At 39.1% G+C, this 24,660-nt stretch overlaps 2 protein-coding genes across 5 annotated transcripts in view; one reads left to right on the forward strand and one right to left on the reverse strand.

The window, feature by feature from the left end:
• rcbtb2 (regulator of chromosome condensation (RCC1) and BTB (POZ) domain containing protein 2) lies at positions 1-11,353 on the reverse strand. Its single transcript, XM_004075287.5, has 12 exons — positions 11,093-11,353; positions 9,360-9,494; positions 8,168-8,318; positions 7,827-7,993; positions 7,589-7,747; positions 6,597-6,704; positions 6,369-6,511; positions 4,720-4,910; positions 3,545-3,671; positions 1,686-1,825; positions 1,472-1,602; positions 1-1,353 (listed from the first exon to the last, which is right to left on the reverse strand). The coding sequence occupies exons 2-12, from the start codon at positions 9,483-9,485 to the stop codon at positions 1,213-1,215; spliced, it is 1,584 nt and encodes a 527-aa protein (XP_004075335.1). The 5' UTR covers positions 9,486-9,494; positions 11,093-11,353; the 3' UTR covers positions 1-1,212.
• Positions 11,354-13,071: 1,718 nt separating this feature from the next.
• Positions 13,072-24,660, forward strand: part of fndc3a (fibronectin type III domain containing 3A) — a 54,341-nt gene continuing 42,752 nt past the window's right edge. Inside the window, exons 1-3 of one of the 4 annotated variants that reach the window (XM_078956611.1) lie at positions 13,072-13,347; positions 13,778-13,948; positions 18,330-18,470. In XM_078956611.1, the coding sequence (XP_078812737.1) occupies positions 18,360-18,470 (111 nt within the window). In that variant the 5' untranslated portion in view covers positions 13,072-13,347; positions 13,778-13,948; positions 18,330-18,359. Of the gene's footprint in view, positions 13,949-18,326; positions 18,471-24,660 lie in introns of all 4 variants that reach the window. The other 3 variants (XM_011482314.4, XM_011482315.4, XM_078956610.1) reach the window with 3 other exon arrangements.

The raw sequence follows: 24,660 nt of genomic DNA on the forward strand, positions 1-24,660 counted from the left end.
TTAAATTGTCAAGGATTTATTTAAGTTTATGCAAATGAAATGTCAAACACTCCAGGCATTGTCAGCAAACAAAATAAAATAGACATTTTTCGATGATTTATTGGAAGGTTCTATAGATTGATGTTCCTCTCGGCTCAGACTAACTATGCAACAGAATGAATGCAGTTTGTTGAAAATGACGTTAAGCAAACACCACTTTATTACCAGAAGGTGCCATCAGGAACAGGTTTTGACAAAAAAAAGACCTGAAAGCAGCCATTGAGTTACAAAAAAAAGGTGTAAACATACCAAAGGAAGTAACTTTATTGCAAAACCAAATAAGAAAAAAATCCCCAAAGGAGTTGACACATCTGTGGGAGTCAGGCTGTTTTCACACGGCCAGTGCTTTCAAGACAGTCAAATTTATCTTTCAATATCATGTCCTTGGTTTTTTTTTCCTAACAGTACGAGCATTAGTCAAGATGAATTTTAAACACCAACCAAGTGTTTGGACAACCACATGATCACAGCTGTGTAAAAAGATAAGACGGCATAAGAATCAGATATAAATGACTTGACATGCAAAACAGAGGTGCCAGATGTTTATGCAGCTGTTCTGCAGCGAGGAAACAAATGGCCTGATCATTACGCATTCATGTTTCAGCAGAAGACACCACCTGACTGCCAGCTAAGCTGTGATGTGCTACGTGTGCCAAACGGACTGTAAACCGGTAATCATATCTTTCTTGTTAAACATTTTCTTCACGTTAATGTAAAAAAAAAAAAAAAAAAAAAAAGCCAATGTGCAAATCAGTATACACGCTCAAAGATACCTTTGATAAGGCGGTATCAGCAAACATTTAGGATATAAAAGAAGCACAATGTGAGGGGTTCATTGCTGAGTTTGCATGAGTGACAGGCGGATGTTCAGGGCTTTTTCTTTTTTCTTTTAATCACACTAGAATCCACGGTTGCCACAGTTTTAGATGAAGCTCCGTCCGGCATCCCCACACCCTTTTGTGCGTCTTCTGAAGGTGACCAAAACAAAACCGAGTATGCCGTCCACGTCTTTGGGCCCCCGTCAGGTGGGGCTTCACCCTCTCCGCTTGAGCTTGAACAACGTCTCCAGCAGACGCATGGGAGTAACAGTCAGCCTCTTTAGTGTCTCCACAGACCTGTCTGGCTTTGGTCAGTGGTCCTACGTGACGGGATCAAACCTCTTCAGTCCTCTAGTCAGTTTTTGAAGGCCCCATAGCGACTGGCTTTACTAATGAAGTTCTTGAGCAGGTCATGATCCATGTCTGCAAAGGCCTGGGTCTGCGTGACAGCTGTTAGGTGGTTGACACAAAACTTGAAGCAGAACTCCTCCAGGTCCTAAAAATGAAGAGGGCTGTCTGTTGAGTGCTGAGGGGTACAACTGGCTAGCCACCGTGCAGTGCAGGCCCCCCCGCCATCGAGGAGCTCGACTGTGTGTCAGAGGTTAGGAGCTTACCCTGGCCTCATACTTGACGGCAGCGGAAAGGAGAGTGATGGCGTTCTCCTCGGAGATTCCCCTCTTTATGGTCTCCTGGCAGAGCCTCTTCAGCCTGCTCTCCCTGTAGAACGTGGCCAGATCCAGCAGTCCTGGAAAGAAAAAAACCCAGACACGTTAACACCCCTCTGTTGATTCGTTTACACCCTCTGCTTCTCTATTGAGTACACTTTACCAATAGCGTCCTCTGGTGGCAGGTTGATGGTGTCTGTGTAAAGATACTCCAGAAAGGCTCTGTACACCAGGTATGAGAATTGCTGAATTTCAATGGCGTCTTCGTCCGTTTCATTCAACAGCGTTCGGAAGTGCTCGCACCTGGAGAGAGGGGGTTAAAAAAAACACAAGGTAGGAGCTGAAAATCTGCATTTACGACAAACCGCAAAAAAACAGAAAGTCTGCTTCTCAAAGCCTGTGTTAAGCCTGCAGACAGACAATTAGAAAGCAGTAGTAGACTTTTTTCCAATTTAGATTTAAATCCTTTTCCTTCAACCAGACACACACAAAAAAGATCAAAGATTTTAACCACTAAAAAAGTCAAATATGTGTTCCAACATCCCTCCTTTATGAAAATCTGCAGTTTGACGCTCATTCTCAGTTTAACACTCCAGAAATCTCTCCTAACAAACACGCTCACCCCCTCAGTGCAAAGAATCGGAGTATCAAATCGATCATTGCAGTTCTAAATATCAATATATTATGCCTCTGGCAGCAAATTTAAAACATTTTTTGTGTTAAAAGGCTAATTAGAACATTTTACATAATTTACACACTGCAGTAATACTAAAATAAATACTGTATTTTTTTTTCTTCCTAGTGCTTAAAGACCCACTCTGATGAAAATTGTGTATTTGCCATATGGCTTGCCACTTTTGTTTTGGTTTAAGGGGCTGTAAGGTAGCAGGAGAGCGTGATAACAGATGGGTGACAGGAAGGTGAAAAAGGGACATGGTTGATCTGCACCAACATTCAACTCACAGGTGGTTTTCTAATGAACTCCTGCTGCTCTGTGTCCTAGAAAACGACACATATTGTTTTTTTTTTAGTTGAGTTAAAAACGGCATAGTCGTAATTAAATCTAAATATGATTGAGTGGATCTCTAAAGTTTTTTTAATTTTTTTACTCATTTTCATTTTATCCTTCAAAATAATTTCAACTTCATCCATTTTTAGGCTTCATTTTTATTTTATTAAAAAAAATCTATTGGAGATTTTCTTTGTTTATAGATGCCAAAAGCTACTTCATAGAGTTCAATATATGTAAATACAGCACTGCTGTTCTTTACTATTATTTCTTTTTCTCTTAAATTACTGATATTTCAGTTATGTAAGTAACGAAGCAGAAGTTCTTCAGCGCTGCGCGTTTGTGTGAAGGTTTGCACTGAGGTTGACCGTGCAGACAGCCTGGCTCCTTCCTCCTGACGGTGCAAAAGAGCAAGGAACTGGAATGCAGATGATCGGCGCTTGAGCGTGGTTATAAAAAGCAGCACGGGAAACAATAGACGGCTCTCTGCTATGCGACGCCCAACAGGAAACGCTGCGGAGCAGGTTAAGTTTAACCGAAGAAAAAACCCTGGGGATTAACTCTCAAATAGAGGACTATTGATGGATGAAATGATGGTATCGCTTTTCAAAGTTTCTATATCTAAAAATGCGGAATTGAGAAAGGGCAACGAGGGTTCCTCTTCCCCTAAAAGCCCCAGTGTGGTTTAGATGTAATTATCACTGATCCAGAAAATCTCTGAATGTGGGAGAAAACAATGAGAATCATGTGACCAAAGCAAAAGACTGGAGGAGTAAAATGTGAAGAGATGCTGCATGACAAGTAGAACATCAAGAAACCATTCATTTCATTCTGGCCTAAGGAGCGGTGCGTTTACAAATACATGACCAAAAAAAACCCAGTATGTCTGTTTACACCCAAGAACCTCTCACCAGTCTGAGTTTTTCTGACACAAAAAGCTGTAGCTTACATGAAAATGTCCTTATTTGTAGCTTTATAACTAGGGCCATTTACATACGTTGACCTTTCCTCACCTGATCTTCAGCAGGGCTTTGTGAACGTGGATGCATTTTCCATCCACTAAAAACTTCAGATCGGAGATCTCCGGACTGTCAAACTCCTTCTTCAAAGACTGGGCAACTGTCAAATAGTCGTCACCGTCTTGTAAAAGAACACAAAAACCAAAGTTTAATTTCAGAAACAGCAAAAAATAACACAGTGCTAATTTATGTCTTAAATTAACTACTAAAAAAATTAAATATAGCCGACCCACTTCCCCAGAAATATGGAAATTATTTAAATTATTTGAGTCACATTCTCCTACAGTAGATGTTATAAGTTTAGTTAAAGAGGAGAGCATTTTTTTTAAATAGCATGTCTGTAAAATGAATGAATAAAAAGAAAAATCTATAAAATTGTTTGTGGTTAAAGTTGTGTTTTTATTTATAACTGAAATCAACTTTTTTGCCAAATATATAAAGTTTGTAACATTTTCTTGTTCCATTTTTTTCATGATGGATTACATATATACCGTAAGGAAAATTAAGCTTAAAATTGCCTTTGTGAGTATTTTTTTTTTTTTATTCAAATCATTTTTGAATCAGGAGCAGGCAGCCGAAAATACGCTGGGTGGGCCGGTGTACGGTTCGGGGTTGTGAGGGGCTGTAAGCAAGCGGGAGAGCGTCTGAACAGACGGATGATGGGAGGAAGACAGGGTTGTTCCGCGTCAACTGTCCCTCTCACAACCCAGAGGGGATTTTCTAAAGAACTCCTGCTGCTCTGCAGAAACTATGTCCTAGAAAACGACACAGTTTTTTTTTATTTTGGCTAAAAGCGGCATAATCGTAATCAAAACTGGAAATGCTTTGAAATTAGTTCAAAAGATGGTCGGAGTGGGAGTTATTTAAGAAACTTTTTTTATTTTAACGTCATTAGCTTAATCAATCAGGGGTAAAGAACAAGCAGAGCTGACCCGAGTTCAAACAAACTTGTTTGACAGAAAGGAAAACCCTATTTCCTGTTTGTCTTTCACAACCACTTCCAGGAATTTGCGTCCAAGACTAGCACATGTTGCTACTGTATAACTACTGTGTCTCTAACAGGTCAAAGTGTAAATAGAACAATGGCCACAATTTGAAGAGTTTAATAACCTTTAATTATGGAGAAGAGCTGACCTGAGAGACCCCTTTTCTTCCTACAGCTCTCTTACCGACTGACAGGAGGTGCCACGTCACCGCTGGAGTGGCAAAGCAGGCAAACACGTCATCTGTGCTGCTGAAGTGGGTGAGGTGTGGGCTGGACACCGCCTGACCGCGACACTGCCCCCACATCAGGACCTGTCCGCTCTGCGTCTTAGCGGCTGACGTGTGGCTGGTGTGACACGCAGCCACCTCCACCATCCTGGAGCAGAAACACACAGTTCAAGAACACATAACAGTCGTCACAGACATTTAAAACTGCTAACAAGAAAAATAAAAGACAACCACCTAATTACGTTTACTTTGGAGTTCATAAAACTTTCTTTATTTTAAAAATAGAAAATGCATCCTCTCAGTTTAAGCTTTTAGTTTATTGGACTCGTGGTAGAGAGTTCTCCTAAAAGTTGAGAAGTTGTGAATTTGAACCCACGGTTGGTTGGTACATCCCAGCCTAAAAACCTACCGGAAGGGGGGTTAAACCACCAAACAGTTGGCTGTGACGGCAGCTGCCCACTCACACAGGAGGGCTTTAAACAAAACATCTCAAACTACTGATCAGATATGGAGGATTATGGATGGATTTGCAGATAAATGTTCACCAGAACAAACATATTTCACTAAAAAAAAAACAATAAATTAGGGACAATTGAGAGACAGTGACTGAGATGAACTACAAGCTATTATTCAGAAGCATACAGGTTGAGGTTAACTAACTAGAAGCAGATTTGCTCTGCTTTTGTGTTACTTTTTGTACAAAGAGCACAGAATTAAACATAAGGCGGATTTTGGGGTTTTCCAGGCTTGTGGTGGGTCGTAGAGAGGAGCAGCTGCCTCCTAAGGGGAGCACAGGTGTGCCTTGAAGCTCGTGACTGCCTCAGGTGATGTCATAAAAATGGACGTGCATGTGGTACGTGTACCGTTAAGTATTTGTAATCCAAGTTGCACACACTTATGATGTACAGGTTACGCTGTCGCACACCGTCCTACGCTGTCGCACACCGTCCTCACGCCACACTAGTCAATAGTGAATGGGCTGGGCCCTTACCGACTCCGCCCAAATGGCGCATGCACTGGGTGTGTACGTGATACGAAAGTGCCCGTAGGACGCTCTCACAAACTACCCTCCGATTGTCTAATTTCCTAAATTCCAACTGTCAGGCTGCACCGCAAGGAGCACGCATGTATCGCGTGAACAGCACAAACAGGCTCCGTGGACAGTGGGCAGGGTTTGGGAGAGTTACAAAATGAAAATTACGTATCCCTGCGACCCGGCTGCCCCTCACACTGACTTACCCTTGCGTGTTGTTTAAATGTTCGCTATGACCCGCAGCATAAAGAAAAAAAAGTGCATGATCATTTTCAGTCTATGGGCTCCTCCTTGATATTTGGTACAGGTTATCTGCGTACAGGTTTGCCTATTTTTCACTGCCAGACAGCCCGTATCCGTCCGTAAGGGCAGTTTTGACTGAAAGGCATCTTTCTACTGACAGACCCCCTCAAACTAGGCTGTCTAACAAACCCCTCCCACTAAATACTTGATATCATCGTTGCTGTTTTTGATTCATCATAATATAGAAATCCTTCAAGCCTTAAATGGGCGTACTTCATTTTCCAACACTGCATACCCCTCCCTCCAAAAAAGTTGAAGCAAAACTCTAACCTCTCCTTGTCCGTGTTTATAAGCGTCGGAAGAGCTTGGTTGCTTTTATTGCCGGTCCCCAACTGTCCGTACGAGTTGGCTCCCCAGGCGTAAACGAAGCCTTCGTCGGTAAGCGCCAGTGTGTGTGCGTATCCACACGCTACCTACAGCAGAAAAGAACAACACCTCTAAGGGGGGGAACAGGAAAATACATGAGAAGAGATTCGGAGGTCTCTTAAGAGTTTTTACCTGAACTACATTGACACCCTGGAGAGCGGCAATTCTGCACGGGGTCTGCTGGTTTCCATTGTTGCCTAAACCCAATTGGCCATTGCAGTTGTAGCCCCAACCATAGATCTAAAAACAAACAAAAAAAACATTTTTTTGTTCATATACATTTTGGCGACAACTATTCAAGTTGATGACAATTCTACCAATTATGTTTAGTGATTCTTTTGAACAGTTTTAATGCTGTAAGCTTTAAATAACCAGCAATTTGTTTGACATTTAGTTTGTGTTAAAGCACTTTTTAAATAAACAGCTATATATTTATTTAAGCAGCAATTATATCCCCTTTACTTTTGGGGGCTTTAAAAAAATAGGATTAATTATTCATTCAAGCTCTATTGGTAGACCTAAACCAACATTTAGTCTTAACCTTAAGTGCCTTTAGATTGTGGGCAAGCGTGTCAGCATGGAATTTATTAATTTATGTTTTGTGGCGCTAGGAACTAAATGTCTAGGCTTTTTTTTAAATGTTTCTTTTAAATCTTTACCAATTTTTGCATACAACAAATAAAATATAATCAGGTGCCAATAAACAGTGTTATCATGTACCTGTTTTCTCGAAGGAGGCTGAGTATGAGTGCTTTAGGAGAACTCTACTACTGCATGGTGGATTCTCTTTAACTGAACCCTTCAAGCTTTGAAACTTCCTCAGCTAAATATTAAGGAATGCTTCAGAGCTTCAAGAGGCTTCATCTCCTCATCATTAATGCTGTTTCTGTGTCACCGTCTGTTTGTCTGTACAAAACTAGCAAGCATGCTAGTAGTACAATAATGGTAAAAATGTCAGAAAAATGCTTATTTTAACAGTAGCCTTTGATAATACGTGTCAACTATTTAAGGTATAAACTGTTGCAGCCTAACGTAAATTTGTACAGAGAGGTCCTGAACTAAAGAGTAAAAGATTGTTAAACTATTGTAGAACATTTTCAGGATGGTTGGTTTTCATACAGTACCTCCCCATTGTCTAGTACAGCCATAGAGCAGAGCTGACCACAGCCTACATTGACCACCACTTTGCTCTGCAGGCAGCTGCTGACCCGGCGCGGTGTTGGCTGATTGGCAGTGGACCCAGAACCCACTTGGCCCGAGTTGTTGTAGCCCCATGCGAACACCTGAGCACCAATAGGTTCTATGAAATGCACAGGTTAAGCAAAAACTAGAAAAAATGACTTGTTGAGAGGCCTGACCAACCTCCCCGTCGGCGGTGAGGGCGATGGTGTGATGGGAACCGCAGGCTACCTCTGTCACTCTTTTGCCAAGGAGGTTGGTGGACACCAAAGCAGGAGTTAGCCCATGGTTAGTGGTCCCGTTGCCCAGTTGGCTGTATCCATTATGGCCCCAGGCAAACACCTCTCCATCTATAGAGGAGCAGATCCACACTCAGTTGTGCTTTTATGTGGCTTTCAAAAATAAATAGTTGACGTTTCATTTACACCGAATATGTAATATGCTTAATGGATTTTTATTTCTCTGCCTCTTGAGAAAACCCCCCCTGTGGCTTTTTTTACAACCAATATATTCAGATTGAGTACCTGCAGTTGCGATAACCACATGTGGTCCTGTCCCATAGCTTAGGGACACAATCTTCTTCCCACACAAAACATCAATCCTGCGTGGCTCGATGGTGCTTTGAAGGTCTCCCAGACCCAAACAGCCACTGCAGTTGGTGCCTAAAGCAAAGACCTGTGAACACAGATCAACACAGCTCAAGTACAACTGATGCTACTGAATGAAACATCAACTGTACGTGGATAAAATCCCTGGAACCTCCTTTAAAGTCAAGTGTTCCTATGTTCCCATGATTATGCCTTTTATAGCCAAAAATGTAAACATTTGTGTTATTTTTATAGGAAATATTTTGTGCAGTAGTTCATTACAAATTCCCCTCTGATTTGTGGGAGGGAACTGTTGGCGCAAAGCAACCCCGCCCCACTTCCTCTCCCCATTGCTGAGAGCTCAGAGCAGAGGACCTTGGGTATTTTCTACATCACAAATAGGCTCTTTTGTCTGCTCCTGATTCACGACAATTTGAATCAAGAAATACTCTGAATTGGATTTTTAAGCTCAATTTTTTTTTTATCACTACCATCATCGGAAACCAACGACCAAAAACATAACTTTCATTTGATGGATCTTTAAAAAACACTTCAATTTGACCTTTTTATCCTCAAAGTGTTGATCAACTTAGACTTTTTTCCCCCTTAAAATTCAAGCCTTTCGTCAAATTTCTTTAATGACTTTATTTATAATCTCTTATTTCAACACATTTATGACATTCTGGATAGGAACAATGTATTAAATGGTAAAAAGAAATCTTCCCAAAACAACATTCTACTGAAATATAACAAATAAATGTTGCAGTTGCTTAAAGATTTGCTAAAAATGGCTTTCATATTCCCCACACAATTGCACAAAAGCACAATCAGATGGATAACTAAGATGGCATGAACACATCAAGTAGTTCGGCCCCTTTGCACTGAATAAAAATAGAAGTTGCTCGGGTATTAGGCCGATATGGCTAAAGATAGCCTCATTCTATCTGCTTATCTCTGTGCTGTGAACTCTCATTATATCACCTGAGACTGGGAAGCCTGAAGCATTCGTTTTATTAAAGTCTCAACACGAACTGATCAAATAAAAGAGTATCAACACTTTGAAGGCTGGTCGCACACCTCCATTCAAACCAGCTGATTAAGGCTGTCCTGCTTAAAGCCCAAAGGTTACCTCATCGTTAACGGTGACATAAAGAGCTTCGTTAGCAGCACTGCCAAAGACACAAGCTTGCCGGATAAGCCGTAGCTCCTCTGGAGGAAGGAGTGCAAACACAGGCCACTTCCCCACGTCCAGCATAATACTCAGCTAAGAAGAGAGAAGAAAACACAATTAAACCAAAACCACAGTAAGCTGGGGAAAGTGTTGAAGAATAGCACATGACAACAGTGTGCGGAGCTTCCAAATGTGTATTGTGGTTTATTTCTATCACATAAATCCACATATTAGGTATTAACTTGAAAATTTGACACAAAACTTGGATCAGGGAAGGCCAATAACAGAAAAGTCACAACTTTTCATTTTTTGACTCTTAACAAACTTCCATCATGATATAAAAACGTAAGAGGTTCACTTAGATCTGAAAAACGAATGTAATATGTCAATATTTTGTTTATTTTGTTGCAGTCAGTCCCAAACTATCCATTGTGTTATGTCTGTAGCAGACAAAAACAGACCGTTTTTGATCAATCAGAACCAAAAAGCGGATTCAAATGTGTTGGAGTGCACGTCCAGCAATATTTTTTAACATTTTACATCTAAGAAGCTTTGAGGAATTTCTATTTTATTAGAATATTTTGATTTCACAATGTTTACACTTCATTTCTGCTCTAATTTGGTTAAAAAAAACAAAACAAGAAAACTGTTCTATGCACACAAACAAGTCCCTGGTATTTTTGTTTTTAAAATTCATAACATTTATTTTGTTGATTAAACAAAAAAACAGCTCGACACATTAGCATATCTCATTTTAATACTTACTTTTAAAGGCAAGGTCTCACAACCAAAATACTAAAATATTTAAATTTAAGCTCACAAGTGTATAATTTGATTCAAAATGCCACAAAACCCCAAGAACTATTGCTGAATTGTTCACGTTTCCCTTTTAAAACTTTTTTTTTGGGCTGTTTGGCAACATTTTTCACATAATTGTGACCAAACAGAAACAAATGACAAACTTTCATTACATTATGCTGAATTTTAAAGTTCTTACACTAAAATCTGAAAGAAAAACTTTTAAATGTTCCTTTTGATTTAAGAAAAAGTCACATGTATTGTTTTTTTTAACTCAATTTTTGTTTTTGTAATAAAACTTTGACCAAATCCAAGCTTATGTGTATATATAATAAAATCTACAAGCTCACATTAAAGAATAAAAAAATCAACACGTACCAATCTATTCAGTCTGCAATTTAGTGTGTTTTCATGCAACTTTTAATACATTATAGTAAAAAACAAACAAAAAAAACACTGTATGCCCCCTTGCTTTAACCTCACCCACTTCAGATTGAAATAATAATATAAATTCTGCACCGTTTTCTACTACCTTAGACTGGATATAAGAGACATGCAAATATAGGTCGAACTAGCGTTTGCCTATGTTTTATTAAACTCCAGAGGTATGCAAAATCTAATGTTGTAAATGAAACTAACTCCTGCTGTCACCTGGCTGGGCGACGATGATAGGAAGTTGCAGTAGTTAGTTAGCATGATGAACTCCTTCCTAAACTATCGCTTCCAGTCCAAACAATTCAGTTATTTTTAGTTTTATAAATCTAACTCACACCGCCTACAACCTAAACAAATATGTATTAAAAAATCTGAAGTCTACTTAAAACAAACGAAAAACAATGTACAGGTGATTAGCGTAAGACAGGACAGCTAATAGCTCAAACTGTTGACGTTACCTTGTTGTTGTTGTCCAAGCTGGAGCTCCGTCTGTAATGGTCTTTTTACTATTTAATAGTAATCAATAAAACATTTTTTTTTTTTTTTTTTACAAAAAGGACATCTGCAGCGGGACATTGGTCGGGTAGCTTTGCTTGTACCTTGCAGGAGCTAGCTTTGAAGGCTACATCACGGCTTGGGAAAAAAAAACACACACAAACGTCAGTTCACTTCCCATTGCCGGATGGTGCGTTTACGAAAGTAGGAATTTTTAGAAATTCAGGGCTAATGTGGTGAACTGCAAGCACATTTGAAGTTTTGAAATAACGAGTCGGACATATTTAACGAAATCCAGTAATAGTTTGTGCTTAAAAAATTACGATCTTCATTTTATTCATAAAAATGGTTTGTCTTCAGAAACAATATAAAAAAGACAAATTAATTGTCTGCAGTTGCTCAGTTTGGTCCAGACTATTTCAAAAAGGCCAAAAATAATATACCTGTGTTTTAATACCATTTTATGTAATTGCCTAACAGATTATCTCAAAAGGGGGAATATCTGTGAAAAAGCAATGCACACAAATGCTACTAAAATTTTAATTTGTGGCTACAAATTGGCAAACTGTGTGCACAAATTGCTAATTTGAGGAAACTATTTATTTACTTATTTTTAACGTAATGTCCAGGGCTACGTAAAGGGGTGACAGTGGGGAATAAAACTTGGGTGTAAAGTTCAGCAGAACTACCCTCATTAAAGCTGACCATTTGCTGTACAAGTCATCAAAATGTAATCAATACTTTACATTTAGTTTTTTATAGATGTGATCAAAAGTGTGTGGGAATATCTAATTTGTACTAACACAATCATTCAGTTTATTCCAGTTTTCATTTTCTCAACCCACTCTATTGCTTTCGGGGTCATGGGGTCGCCGCAGTCTGTCCCAGGGCGAAGGTGGGGTACGCCCCAGACAGGTCGCTTGTCTGTCACAGGGCCACAATCACTCCAACACACACTCATACATGCACACTAAGGGACACTTTGAGGAAGTGCCCAGAGAGAACCCCTGCATGCACGGGGAGAACACTCAAACTTCACACAGAAAGGTCCCAGCCAGGATTTGAGCCAGAGCCTTCCACTGTGCCTGTTCCAGACTGTACAAAGGTTATTAAATTGGGATTATTTTCAGACCAACTTAACTCTCTTCATTTTTAAGTTTTAAATCCCTATTTTGATTTGTAGTGTCAGACCTGCAGTAAAACATTCATTTGTTTTCATTTTTATCTCAATAATGATGCGTCCTGTGGTGTACAAGAGTCAATCAGACAAATGAGTGCAAAAACAACCTGATTATTTTTATATTTTTGGCCTTATTTAAAAAAAATATCAATTTAAATATAAGTAAAAGAGAATATTTATCTTATTCTTGATATCCAATAGGCTGACACTTGTTATATTGTGGAATTTTATCTATAGGCTACTGTTTTAAAGGTAGTTTATTTGTTTGTTGGTTTCCCCTAAAACGCAGTCATGAATAAGTTCCATTAGGTGGAGCCCTGGACAGTGAATTCTGAGAAATGTCTGTCTTTACAAGACCCATGATGTGGCACAGTTTCCATGAATATTTTCTGTAAAGGAAAACAGTCTTGACTTACTTAGAAAAGTAATGTTACATTTCTAAGGTTAAGTTTAAAGTGTTTCAATTTAATATTTGAAATAACTATTAGGGTTTTTGTGTGTGTGTGTGTGTGTGTTTTTTGTAATTAGGCTATTTCAGTTTGAAGTCTAGTGTCTGGCTGTTAACCGATTAGCATATTTTATTTTTGTAAAAAAACAAAAATACAAAGGGTGCATTTAAATTTAAGTTTTAAACTCAACAATTTTTTCACAGTGTTTTTGTTTTGTAAACAAACAGGAAAGACCATACACAGAAAATGAACTTTTATTTTGGTACTGCACTCTTTGTTGTGATATCTTGTGATTTTTAGAGTTTCAATCAGTTCCTTCAATAAATTGTTAGACAATAACAAATTAAGTTCAAATTTCAAGCGTGTATTTGTTTTTTGTTTTTTTTTTACAAAACGTGTGTCAGCTTAAGACCTTATTTGAAAAACATTTTAGATTTTGATATGATGAAACTTGCAGCTCCATTAGATCCTGACTGGTCCCTGAAAATAAGCCGTTTTCGCAAACTCGTTTGTTTTTGTCTGACTTGGTTGGACGAACCGACCACAGACACGTCAACCATAAAGTCTTTCCTTAACCATGAGAGTGTAGGTAAGTAAATTAAGCTGGCAACGTCGTTACATTTTGTCATCATTCAATATATGAACACATAAAAAACTGTCTGGAATTTCTATATATATATTACAATCTTGGAATTCGAGATTCGTCGCGAGCGAGTTGCATGAATACGCATGCGTACTAAGCTCCCAGAGCGATGGCGAAATTCCTGCCTTTTATAATGCGAGGAACAGGGTTGGATGGAAAGTTACCTCGATTAAACTAACTGCTAGGCTGGCGTTATTGTTATTTTAATCGTCTGTGTTGCTCGCCGGTTTCCTTAATCAGTTTATTTAGTCTTTAGTCCGTGACACCGCTGTTTATACAACGAGAAAACACATCACCTTGCTAACTATTAGCTAGTAGTACGTAGCATTAGCTAACGCTAGCATGTCACATTTTGCCTTTTCATGTGTTTATCCAGGCAGCTAGCGAGTTATTAGTCTCAGGTGCTGCAGAAAGTAGCTGGCGATCGTAGCTTGCCGACATTAAAACATTCCGGGAAGAGCTGCAGTGGAATCAGCACTGTGCATCGGCGTGTCAGTGAAGAAGACTGTTGCTGCTGCTGTGCCAACTGACTCACTGACTGACTTGAGTGAGTAAACGTTTGTTGTGCAATTCTCCTAATTCTGTGATGTTTATGTCGTGACCCAGAACGGAACCGAAACATACACCATGAAAGGTTTTTATATTGCAGTGGGCTAACGTTAAGGGTATGCTGAAATTAGACTACAGACAGTTATGACATAACGCTAACTAAGCTCACACCTGTAGCCAGACTAAACAGTTCTAGGGGCTGCAAAGTAGCTAACGTTATAAACTTAGCCAGCATGAGTCATTTGTTTTATCTATGTGTATATACTGTGACACTGAAGTGCTTAATGAAAAGGACTCGCCTACAATTATTTACTTAAACCGAACAGCTGTTTCATCTGTCAAGCATGCAGGAGGATTTCTCCAGGTGTTGTACCTGCTATAATTTTGAGATTAAATGTCAACTAAAGTTAGCTTTTTTTATATATGGACGGCAAATATATCGTTCAATTGATCAGTTTAAAGACCCACTTCAGTGAAAATTGTGTGTGTGTGTGTGTTTTAACACATTCTTGTTGCATTGTTTCTTATAGGGTGAGACATATTTAAAGTAAATTCGTGTTAAAACTCGGTTTCTGAGTGTTTCTTTAGGCAAATTATGGTGAATTAGGAGCAGATTTAAAAAAATGCAGTTTAAAAGTATATAATACAATATATAAAAATATATTGTATAATATATTTACATACAAATGGATCCATTAGCGCCTTTGTTTTCCTCGTCCAAGTTGGCATCTGGGTCCAAACTGCACGGCTGGATAGCTCCGATATTGCTCCCCATTTTTGTTGCACAGCTAATGTTAGGTTTTGGGTGTGAGGGGCTGTAAGCTAACAGGAGAGAGTGCAAATAAATGGATGATGGGAAATGAGCGCAGGCTTACTCCCCGCCAACAACTCTGAGGTGAATTTCTAATGAACCACCGCTCTGCAGAAACTATGCCTTAGAAAGACATATAACCTTTTTTTTCCCCCCCTAAAATGGCATAATCGTAATTAAAACATAGCTGGGAAAACTTTAAAAACAAATCAAAAGATGATGACAGTGGTACTTTAAGGCTGTGCTTTATTGCATTTACTTGATTTTTGGTCAAATCCATAAAAATTAGAACGGTTCTGAGAGTTGTTTATGCAAACTGCTCAACTGTTCTGCAAGTTTAAGGCAACTCTGCTGTGCAACCGAAAAACATCTGCCGAGCTCTCGAGGACTACTCTCAGCCACAAGCAAATACAAAGTGCAGGCACAACAAGAAAAACAACAGATGTCCCCACAGTTGGAATGCTCACTCTGCTGGAAGAATAGCACACTTTTGTTTTAAATTAATGCAAGAATACAAAATCCGAATCTGTTGGTTGCTTATGTAGTATCAGCTGAATTCACTCTAAAACCAAAAGGAATAAAGGTACAGAAAACATAAAAAAAACTGCTGCAAACTGTCAAAGACAAACTTTTCAAAATGATAGTTTTTGAAGGTGGGAAAATATTTTATTTTGGAAAAGAAGCACAGTCAGAGAGATAGTAAAACGTTTTTAACTCAAAATAATTGTGAATGTTATAAAACTCAAATCATAGAATATTTGTAGAATGTGTCTGATGACTGCAGTGAAGGCCTAAAGGGGGGAAGCACAGGGAGTCTGCTATTCATCTTAAGCCTGCAAGTAATACCAGGCTAATCTAATGTCAACCCTGCACTATAGCAACAGTTCCCTCAAATGCAGTTCATTGACCATCAGACTGTAAACTGACTTGTTGTTTAAGCATAAGGAGGGGAGGGGCTAAAGCCAACAGATAAGCCAGATCACTGTGAGGTTTAGAGACGCGTGCGCTGATGTTATTAGGTTCAAGGACATATGTTGCACTTTTGCCAAATTGTTTGCCAGCCTTGACATTTTTTAATCCAATTTCCTCAACCTGGCATGACAGCAAGTTTGTAAGATTGTGTTACCTTTTGTGTGTAAACTTTTTTTCCACCTTCCATTTAACAAGTTGTTTGTAATCCTACTTGCACTCAACAGTTGCTAGAAATCTGTAGTCAAAATACGTCTCTTCTGTTAATTTTTTCACTTTGTATTTGGGATCTAAAAGGTGTGAAAAGACACTGGACTTATTAGCCCAGAAGGAGTTTTTAAAAAGACATATGCATTGTCCCTTTCATCTAAAATTGTAATATGAGGTTTGTTTCACTGCAGTGGTAAGACAAATGTTATATGTAAGTAAAGACAAAAAACATTAATTCTATCATTTATCTGGCTTTTACCGATCATCTGATTTTCTTCCTCTATTGGTGGAAAAATAGGGTTTAAACTTTGAGGAGGTGCAAGCCAAGGCAAAGCAGGTTTATTTTGATTAGCACCTTTCATACACAGAGGCAATTCAAAGTGCTTTGCAGAGGAGCAGAAGCTTTGCAGCCAACACACAAAGTAAATTTGAAAAAAATACTGGGATAGTTCAGTACTTTAAACAAATGCAGCAAAAACAGTGACTTTTTAAATATGGACTTAAAATATAAATATAGTTGGTCAATAGGCTGGGTAGCTCGGTTGGTACCACGCAGGAATCCAGGGTTCGATTCCCGGAGGAGAATCAACAATGGTACTGGGGCCAGTTACCATATTAATGGTGAGCAATTAACATCACCCAGTGAGGGCCTTTGGGCAAGACCCTTAACCAGCATGAATGTGCGTGAATGATCCCGGTGATGGTCAGAGGGACCGTAGGCGCTAACTGGCAGCCATGCATCTACCATCACCAAGTATGAATGAGTAATGGACGCAATGGAAGAGCTTTGAGCGTCTGGGAAAAGCGCAGATAAATCCAAACCATTATAACAGCTGAGCGCTTGAGGAAGCATGTTCCATCTGTGTGTAGCAAAGCAGCTAAATACAGCTTCCCCCTGTTTTAGTTTCAACTCATGGTTCTAACCATTTTGAGTAATCTAGACTAATGCAGTTAGATGTTTGTTTTCACATCAAAAAATCCAAAAGCCGTTTTCTTTTTGAGAACATAATTTTTTTAATTTCTCCAAAGAACTCTGAATACACTTTTAAACATTATCTGATGGGATCAAATATATAAAAAATCAACTATAAAGCTGTCCTTTACCAGTATTTGTTGGAGTTTTGGAGCCTTACTGGAGTGCCTAAAGATCCACTCAGAGAAAAGTTGTGTTTTTGTGTTTTTAATGTGTTCTTGTGGCATTTTGCTGATGATGGACAACGAGATATAGAGAAAAATAAGCTTAAAATTGTATTTCTGAGTACTTTTTTGAAATTGTTGTGAATTTGGAGTATATGAAAAAAAAACTGTTGGAAAAATTATTATAGAATTAAAATGAACAAGTTATCCTTTTATTTTAAACACAAACTCTAAATTAGATTCCATCCTAACAAAGTATAATAAATAAACAGGAAGAGAACCTGCACGCTGACGACATTCTTAATTATTTTCATCAATATAAAAGCACACTAAGTAATATCTAAAACTATAAAAAGGCTGGGCACTAGATCAACCTAAATTTCGCTAATGGTTTCCCAAATGTGTTTTAAAAACATCATTGGTGTTTAGGATTATTTTTTAAAGTCGTGGGATGCCCCCCCCCCCCCCCCATCTTTGTCTTTGTCAGCATCTAATTAGGCTGCAGATCCATTTAGTTTCACTCTGTGATGTCAAGTTTGAAACAAACACACAACTTTTCTTTGTCTAAATAAAATTACCAAATTTTACACATGTAATTATGTTGGAGGGCAAATTTCTTTGGTGAACCATTTCCTCCTTTGTGTGGTGTTTCTAACAGTTCTGCAGATGGTTGATTGTGAGCTATGCTGCATTTGTTTATCGTACATGTATAAAAATAAGCTTGAAATTGAGACACAGATGTTGTCAAAGATTAGTAATAATAGGCAAAGCCGCATGTATTAAGCCACTCGTCTGCTGTTCAACGTTCACAGTATTTATTGAGTCATGGTGGCCTCTAACAATAAAACAAGCTAAAAAAATATGATTTTTTTTTCTCACAAATGTGCTGCATTTGTGCTGCATCAGAGAAAGAAATGGCAAGATAAAAAAGTCTTACTTTTCTTTTCAAAGGTAAAACTAAGATTCACATTTTCAGATGTATTTTAGATGCTGAACGTTTGTACTGGTGAGCATGGAAACGTCTTCTAGATAAACCTTTAAAATCCTGTTGCTCCAAGGAACCAAATCCTGTCATAACATGATCAATACGACAGACATTTTGGGTTACATTTTGCAATTAATTAATAAAGTTATAAATAATCACTATAAAGATGACCGAATAGCCTCTACACTCTAACAATTCCAATCATACACCTTCTGGACTTCAATGTTGTTGATTTTCTGACTGAGCTTTGTTTTATTGTTGCAGCAGTCCCTCTTCAGTGGTGTGAATGAGGGAGACATGGCAGACCGCACGCCACCTCTGGAGTCTGGCCAGCTTCTCAGCCCTGAACTCCCAATCCTGGCCTCACCACCCCCACCATCTATGGTCAATGGCGAGGGCCCCCAGCAGGTAGGCACACGGCCCCTGTTCACCATCATTATTATGCCTCTGTTGGCACATTTTTCATTTGTTGACAGTCCCATCCATGCATTTTAATAACACTTAAGGGAATTTGCTACACAGTGTTGCTTAAGCCCTAGTCACAACTGCCCTTGTGGGTGGATACGAACTGTCTGCAGGCAAAAAAAAAAACGGGACTCTCGGGTGGCCCACACCAAAGGTCGTAGACCACTCGGTGAGCTCGTAGAGCAAAAATGTTCATGCACAGGCGGGGGGCAGTCGAAACTTACGAAAAACGCAAGCGTAAAAATAAGGGTGAAGCAGGGTCGATGCAGGCATGTCATACAGAATTTTTAAATTGCTGTTCACCTGATAAGGGCGCGCTCCCTCCAGGCTTCTTGCATGGAGCCTGATTGTTAGAAATTAGAAAATTATTCAATCAGATCTTAGTTTAAGTGGGCGTTTTTCGGGCACTTGCATATCGTGCATAGACAACATACAACAACATCACCCGCACATCACAGGAGTGTGCAACTTGCATCAGCCTTACTAAAACCTCACGCTACAGTAACTACATACACAACCATGGTATGTTCCATTTTTATGATGTCCCTTCAAGAGGCTTTACAAGCCTCAAGGGAACTGCAAGATATACCTGGGCTCCCCTTGAGATATAGCTACTCCTCTTTATGACCCTCCACGTGCCCAGACAACCCAAAAACCTGCATCACCCTCCAAACAGGTTCACGTGACTAAAGGCCCGTACACACCGGGACGAATATTCGCCAGGCGTTATTCGCCAGCGTTTTTCGCCACGTTTTTTGTGTTCACACCCAGGCGATTTTCGCTGACGATGAGCCGAGCGAACATGCAATTTCATTCCCTGACATTAGATGGCGCTTAATGTAAACAGAAATACTCCTGTACACAAGGTGGCGCTGCGCAACTTTACGCTTCTTAAAGTCGCTTTTTTACTCAGAAGAAAAGAGCAAGTATTTACACGCTTGTCAGAATAATACAAAGAAAACATGAATATTTCAAGCACCAGTTGCTCCAACTGGTGCTTGGTTCGGGGATATTTTAGAATGTCCGTCATTATTTCTTCGCGGCAGTGTAGACGCTACTTGGCGTCTGTCTTCTTCGCTGGTATGTGTGCTCAGCAAGGCAGTTTTGTGTTTGAGCGCCCCGAAGTTGTGTTTTACTGTTACATGGATGCACCACTGTAGTTAAAACTAAATGGGAAGAAAAAAAATTCAAAATTAGTGCTGTCATGATTAATTAATCCTGACCTGTAATTAATTGATCTAATGAATCTATTTTTAATTGCATTTATTTTTAATCTGTAAAAAGCCACATTTTGAGACAACACAAGAACAAAACATCAGGTCCAGAGTTCTCAAATTTGACACATAGAAACAGTAGGAACACTTTTCTGAGAAATCTAAAAAATATTGACCACATTACTCTTAATACAATAATATATAGTATATGTTGACCTACCTTATTCCGCAGTTTACCAGCCCATGCTATCAGCCCTTTAGGTTCCCCAGTAATTTATGATAACAAACACCTCGCTGGGCTTCTTCCCTTACCTAGATAGATAATAGATAGATAATGGATAAAAGCTGTTACATTGTGGCCTTTGTTTGCGTCAGCTCTGTGCAGAACTACAAAGTCCCACATTGACGGTGTCACAGCAGCAATGCGGCATTACCACGTACACGGCTGTACAAAGGCTGACAAGAGACGTGCACTGGGAGCAACGTAAGAGGCGTTTTCCCCAGAGTTAAAACAAAAAAATTTCATGCAAGTTAACAGTTGGACTCTTTTTTGGTATTTGACAACATGGCAATAGTTACAGATTAAAAATTAGATTGAGAAGATAAAAAAACCAAAACACTAATTTGTCTTTTTATAATTAAATGTGATTAATGCAATAATTCTAACACACCTGCTCAAAATCATTGTCTGAAGTAAAAACACAAATGACTGAATGTATCAAGAACCAGTAATCACTCATTGTCATGGTAACAGAGCAAACTTTTAAAACTCCAGATGGTTTTCGGTTCTAAAATGTGTCAAAGTCAAAACTTTTGACCACAGTGGTTCATCAAAGTAAGGCTGATTGATCCATACTTGAGATTGTTTCAAGTATTAATGCTTAAGCGAAAGTTCAAAGGTTCCAGCAGATAACTGCTGCTTTCCATAATTTTGCAATTTTGACACATTTTAGAACTGAAAACCACCTGGAGCCTATTTTTTAAAGTTATTTTGTTACCATGACAACGGGTCATTACTGATTTTTAGTACAGTAATATCTATTTTAACTTAACATAGACAATGATTTAAATTTTTTTATCATTTTTTTCTAAATGTACTTCTTACTGTGATACTGTGTTCAAACTGTCACATTTAGACCAATGTGAAGTTTGGGCTTCTATTAGCTTTTTTCTAGTTGCTAACTAAGCTATGCAGATAAGTTCCTCCTCAACCAAATACCGAAACAACACAAAGGGTTTTCCTGTTCTTGTATCAGTTTCTTGTTGAATCTGCTTCATATTGAGCAGGTGCGGGTTAGTTATGTCTTTCGGTCTTGATTGGGGGTTGATTCTTTGCCATGCCTCTTCAGTATCCATGTGACACTGATCAACCCTGACAAGGCTGTGTGATTTTCTTGTCATTTTGATGGTGACTAGTTTCACTTGGTTGGCTTACTTTTTTATCCTGGGGATAAGATCAGTCATGCAGTGAAATGTTTTGTCTTATTTTTCTTGAAGAGGCTTGCTTTTGTGTGGAGACTCTTCTTTCTATCTAAATGTTTTTGATTTTTTTTTTTATTCTCCACTTTAATCATGCTGTGTTCCCATGGAGATCAGGTTTTTTTCAGAAGTGGCAAGGGTGTCTTAGAATTGACGTGCCTTGCTACTTTTAAATGTTTCCAGAATAAATAAATGCCTTCTGTGTCTTTTTGTACGGTTTCCTGGGGACAAAAAATGTAATTGTTGCCATCCCTCTTTAAAACACAACCACTCCAGGTCGTAATTTACAAAATGATAATAACGATTTCTTGTGTATTTTTATGTTTTTTATTTTAATGATGTCCACAGTTTCTAGACTCTGGTGTCAAGGGATGTGATCTGTATTTGGTTTCAGAAGGTTGCTTGCTATATTACATATAATGCATCATTTCTGTCGATACAGAAAGGCTTTCACTTCAAAGTCACTTGCACAAATTACTTTTATAGCTATACAGTGGCAGCAGGTGGATCAGGTGGAGTTTTCCTGCAAGAGATTTCTGGGAATTGATCCACAGGAAAACATGCCTTTTCTTATTTGGTTCTTCGGTTGATCTGTAACGGCTCCCCGATCGATCCCCGCATGCACGAAAATGCGTCTACTTTAGCTAAAGTATTTTATCGTCAGAATATGTTGTTAATAATAATAATAATCTTTTAAAATGCTTATAATGAAACGTTTGTTTTGATGTTGACGAAAAACAAAAATCTGGATGGAAAATCAGGCTGCGCAGCTGGGTCTACCCGATCCGTACCCCGCATGTGCAAATGTTTTCTTCTTCTGTCTCGTTTGATGGCAGTTTACTCCCCAGTATACGACACTTACCGCCACTTTATTAACTCAGTTAATACACTCACGTTATTAATGGTTAATTTGGTTACAAAAGTGGCTGCAGTAGCCCGGGGCATCTCCTCATAGAAAGATACCCTTCGTTCCTCTGTTTTCTGTTGCCAACAAATAAAAAATCAAAGAGACTATCAATATAAGGTTCAGGAAGCAACCTCCCCATCCCGCACCGGCTCTTTGTCTGCTGGCCACCCTGCCGCCTAGGCAGCCTGCGTAGCGAGCCAGCTTCGTTACCTAGGCCCGGCGAGTTGGCAAGCCCAGCCTTTGTGGCAGTCGTTGAGCCACCACCGATTACAGGTGCGATTGCTCCAGCCCCATAGACCCTGCGGTCTGTCCAGGGTTCATCCCGCCTTCGCCCAACAGTAGACGGGAGAGTCTCTGGCAACCCCGCGACCCCAGCAGGTTAAGAAAATGCATGCAAGTTTAGGATGACAACCCTGGCATCGATCAGCCATATTGGATTTACATTCGACCTGCTGATCGAGACATTGAAAACGTCACATGCCTAAAGCTGAGTCCCGATTTGTTGACTTATTGTCAACTTTGCCAGAGATTTTTGATGCACTGTGTCTGACATCCAAATAGTGCTGCAACACTCAAAATGCGCTGCTGATGCACCGAGCCCAACACTTGAATCGCGCCGCGGGACATCAGATCACATCTATACATTGATTTGACATTGAAACTCGACGCCTCTGACTCGCAAATCATGTGATATGAAAGTGTAGCATAAGATTTGCGCATGCGAGGACCGATGAGGTAGCCATTACAGGTCGTGTAGCGACAGGCACCACTATGCTGTTTACAGAGAATAGCGGTAAGATGCAGCTTAATTTCTCACTAGAGTGTTGACTGATCTTTGGTTTTCAGTCAATCCTGTCATCTTTGGCTATTGCATCAGTTGTACGATTTTTGGTGAACTTTATGAAGGAGATTGAGATTGGCTGTGGAAAAAATTTTTTTTTTAATTCCATTTGGTTTTTAATTTAACTCTGAGGTGTGCTCAGTGAAAAATGGAACATTATGGATATATAATGTATAATTTAGATTGTAGAGGGTTTCAGATTCCTTAAACTTATGAGACTTGACAAAGAAAATCAAGTACCAGTTGTGTGGTGTAAGTATTTGACTGCTCAGCATCTCCGTGGCTTGATGTTGGGCTTTTCAACTGATTGTTGTCTGACTGTTGCTGTGAATCGAATGCGTCTTATTTGTGTTGTGAAGGTGCCTAAAAATCATGACAAATGCAGAGTGAGTAGCAGAGACGGCTGCAGGGGTCCAGGCCCTGACAGAACGAGTCAGGACTGTGGTGACAGTGAAGAGGATTTACAGCGATGGCTGACCCCACTGTTTCTGACCTTTAGTTGGAGAAGCAGCATGGATACTTCATTCTTTGTTCTTGTTTTTTCCCCCTTTTTTAAGTTCTGACTTGAAATTAATGCTCTGTTGGACCAATTATTCTGAGTCAGAGAGGAAGCTGTTGTCTTGGGGTCATTACCTAAGATGATTCCTTTTAAGAGATGACTTTAGCTTCAGTATGATTCACTGTTTCCTGCCACTTAAGCTTCCCTCCCCCTGTGCCTTTTTTCCCTGCTCTTGCAGTTTGGTTTGCAGTTAAATTGGTAGCAGATGAATTGGTCCGTTTCTGTCAATGTTTAAGCTTAGCTAATAGCTTATGCACTTAGCTATTGGCTGAGCAGATGGATATGTATGTTTTTGCCCAGTTTCTTCATCACTCAGTTTCATTAGACCTACCATTTAATGTTTTTCATAGAGTTTGTGCCTTTATTTTTTGGTTTTTTGTTCTTTCATTTTGACAAATTTATATACTTATTTTGCACCTTTCAGACAGCATTACACATTGGTGTAAATTCCATGTTAATCAATGACATAAAATCTAACCTGTTAAGAAAAAAATAGACTTTTAGTTCTTTTATATACATCATGGGAAATGTTTTTGAAAAAAATAAAGTTGTTTTGCATTTACCTAGATTGTGGTAGGTTGGTAGTCAAATGTTTGACAATCAGCATATTAGGGAATACATTCTTTACAAAAACATTTTTTTTGATAGTCTAGTTGGTCTTCTCTTCAGGAATCTTATTGTGACTTTAAAAACTGAAAATAGAAAAAATACAATTTTGTGTTCTGCTTGTAGCTATATTTTGTATGTGGGCTAATAGTACTGTGAGCTACAGAGACCTGACTTTTATTTTGACTGTCTGAGGCATTGGCCTTGTATCCTATCGCCAAATCTTAGAGACAGATCCATGGACACATTCCCACCACAATTGCCAGGGGGCTTAAAATGTTGTGACAAAAATGTAACATACTCTTTTATTTTATTTTTTTTTCTTTTCTGTTGGTTCACTGAATAATCTGTAAAGATGAAGGTGAGCCCACTATTTGTCAACTGCTGTGAGGAGGCGGATAGTCTGTGACTCAGCAGGGTTTAGGGCACTTTATTCTAAGCCAGTAAAACAAACCATTTCAGCTCAGATCCTTTGGAAAAACACTTTGATATAATAGCTAATTCTTTGGTGGTGAAATTCAACACCT

The sequence above is a fragment of the Oryzias latipes genome, chromosome 13 (assembly GCF_053564925.1).
Source record: "Oryzias latipes strain Hd-rR chromosome 13, Olatipes_Hd-rR_3.1".
Taxonomy (NCBI): Eukaryota; Metazoa; Chordata; class Actinopteri; order Beloniformes; family Adrianichthyidae; genus Oryzias; species Oryzias latipes.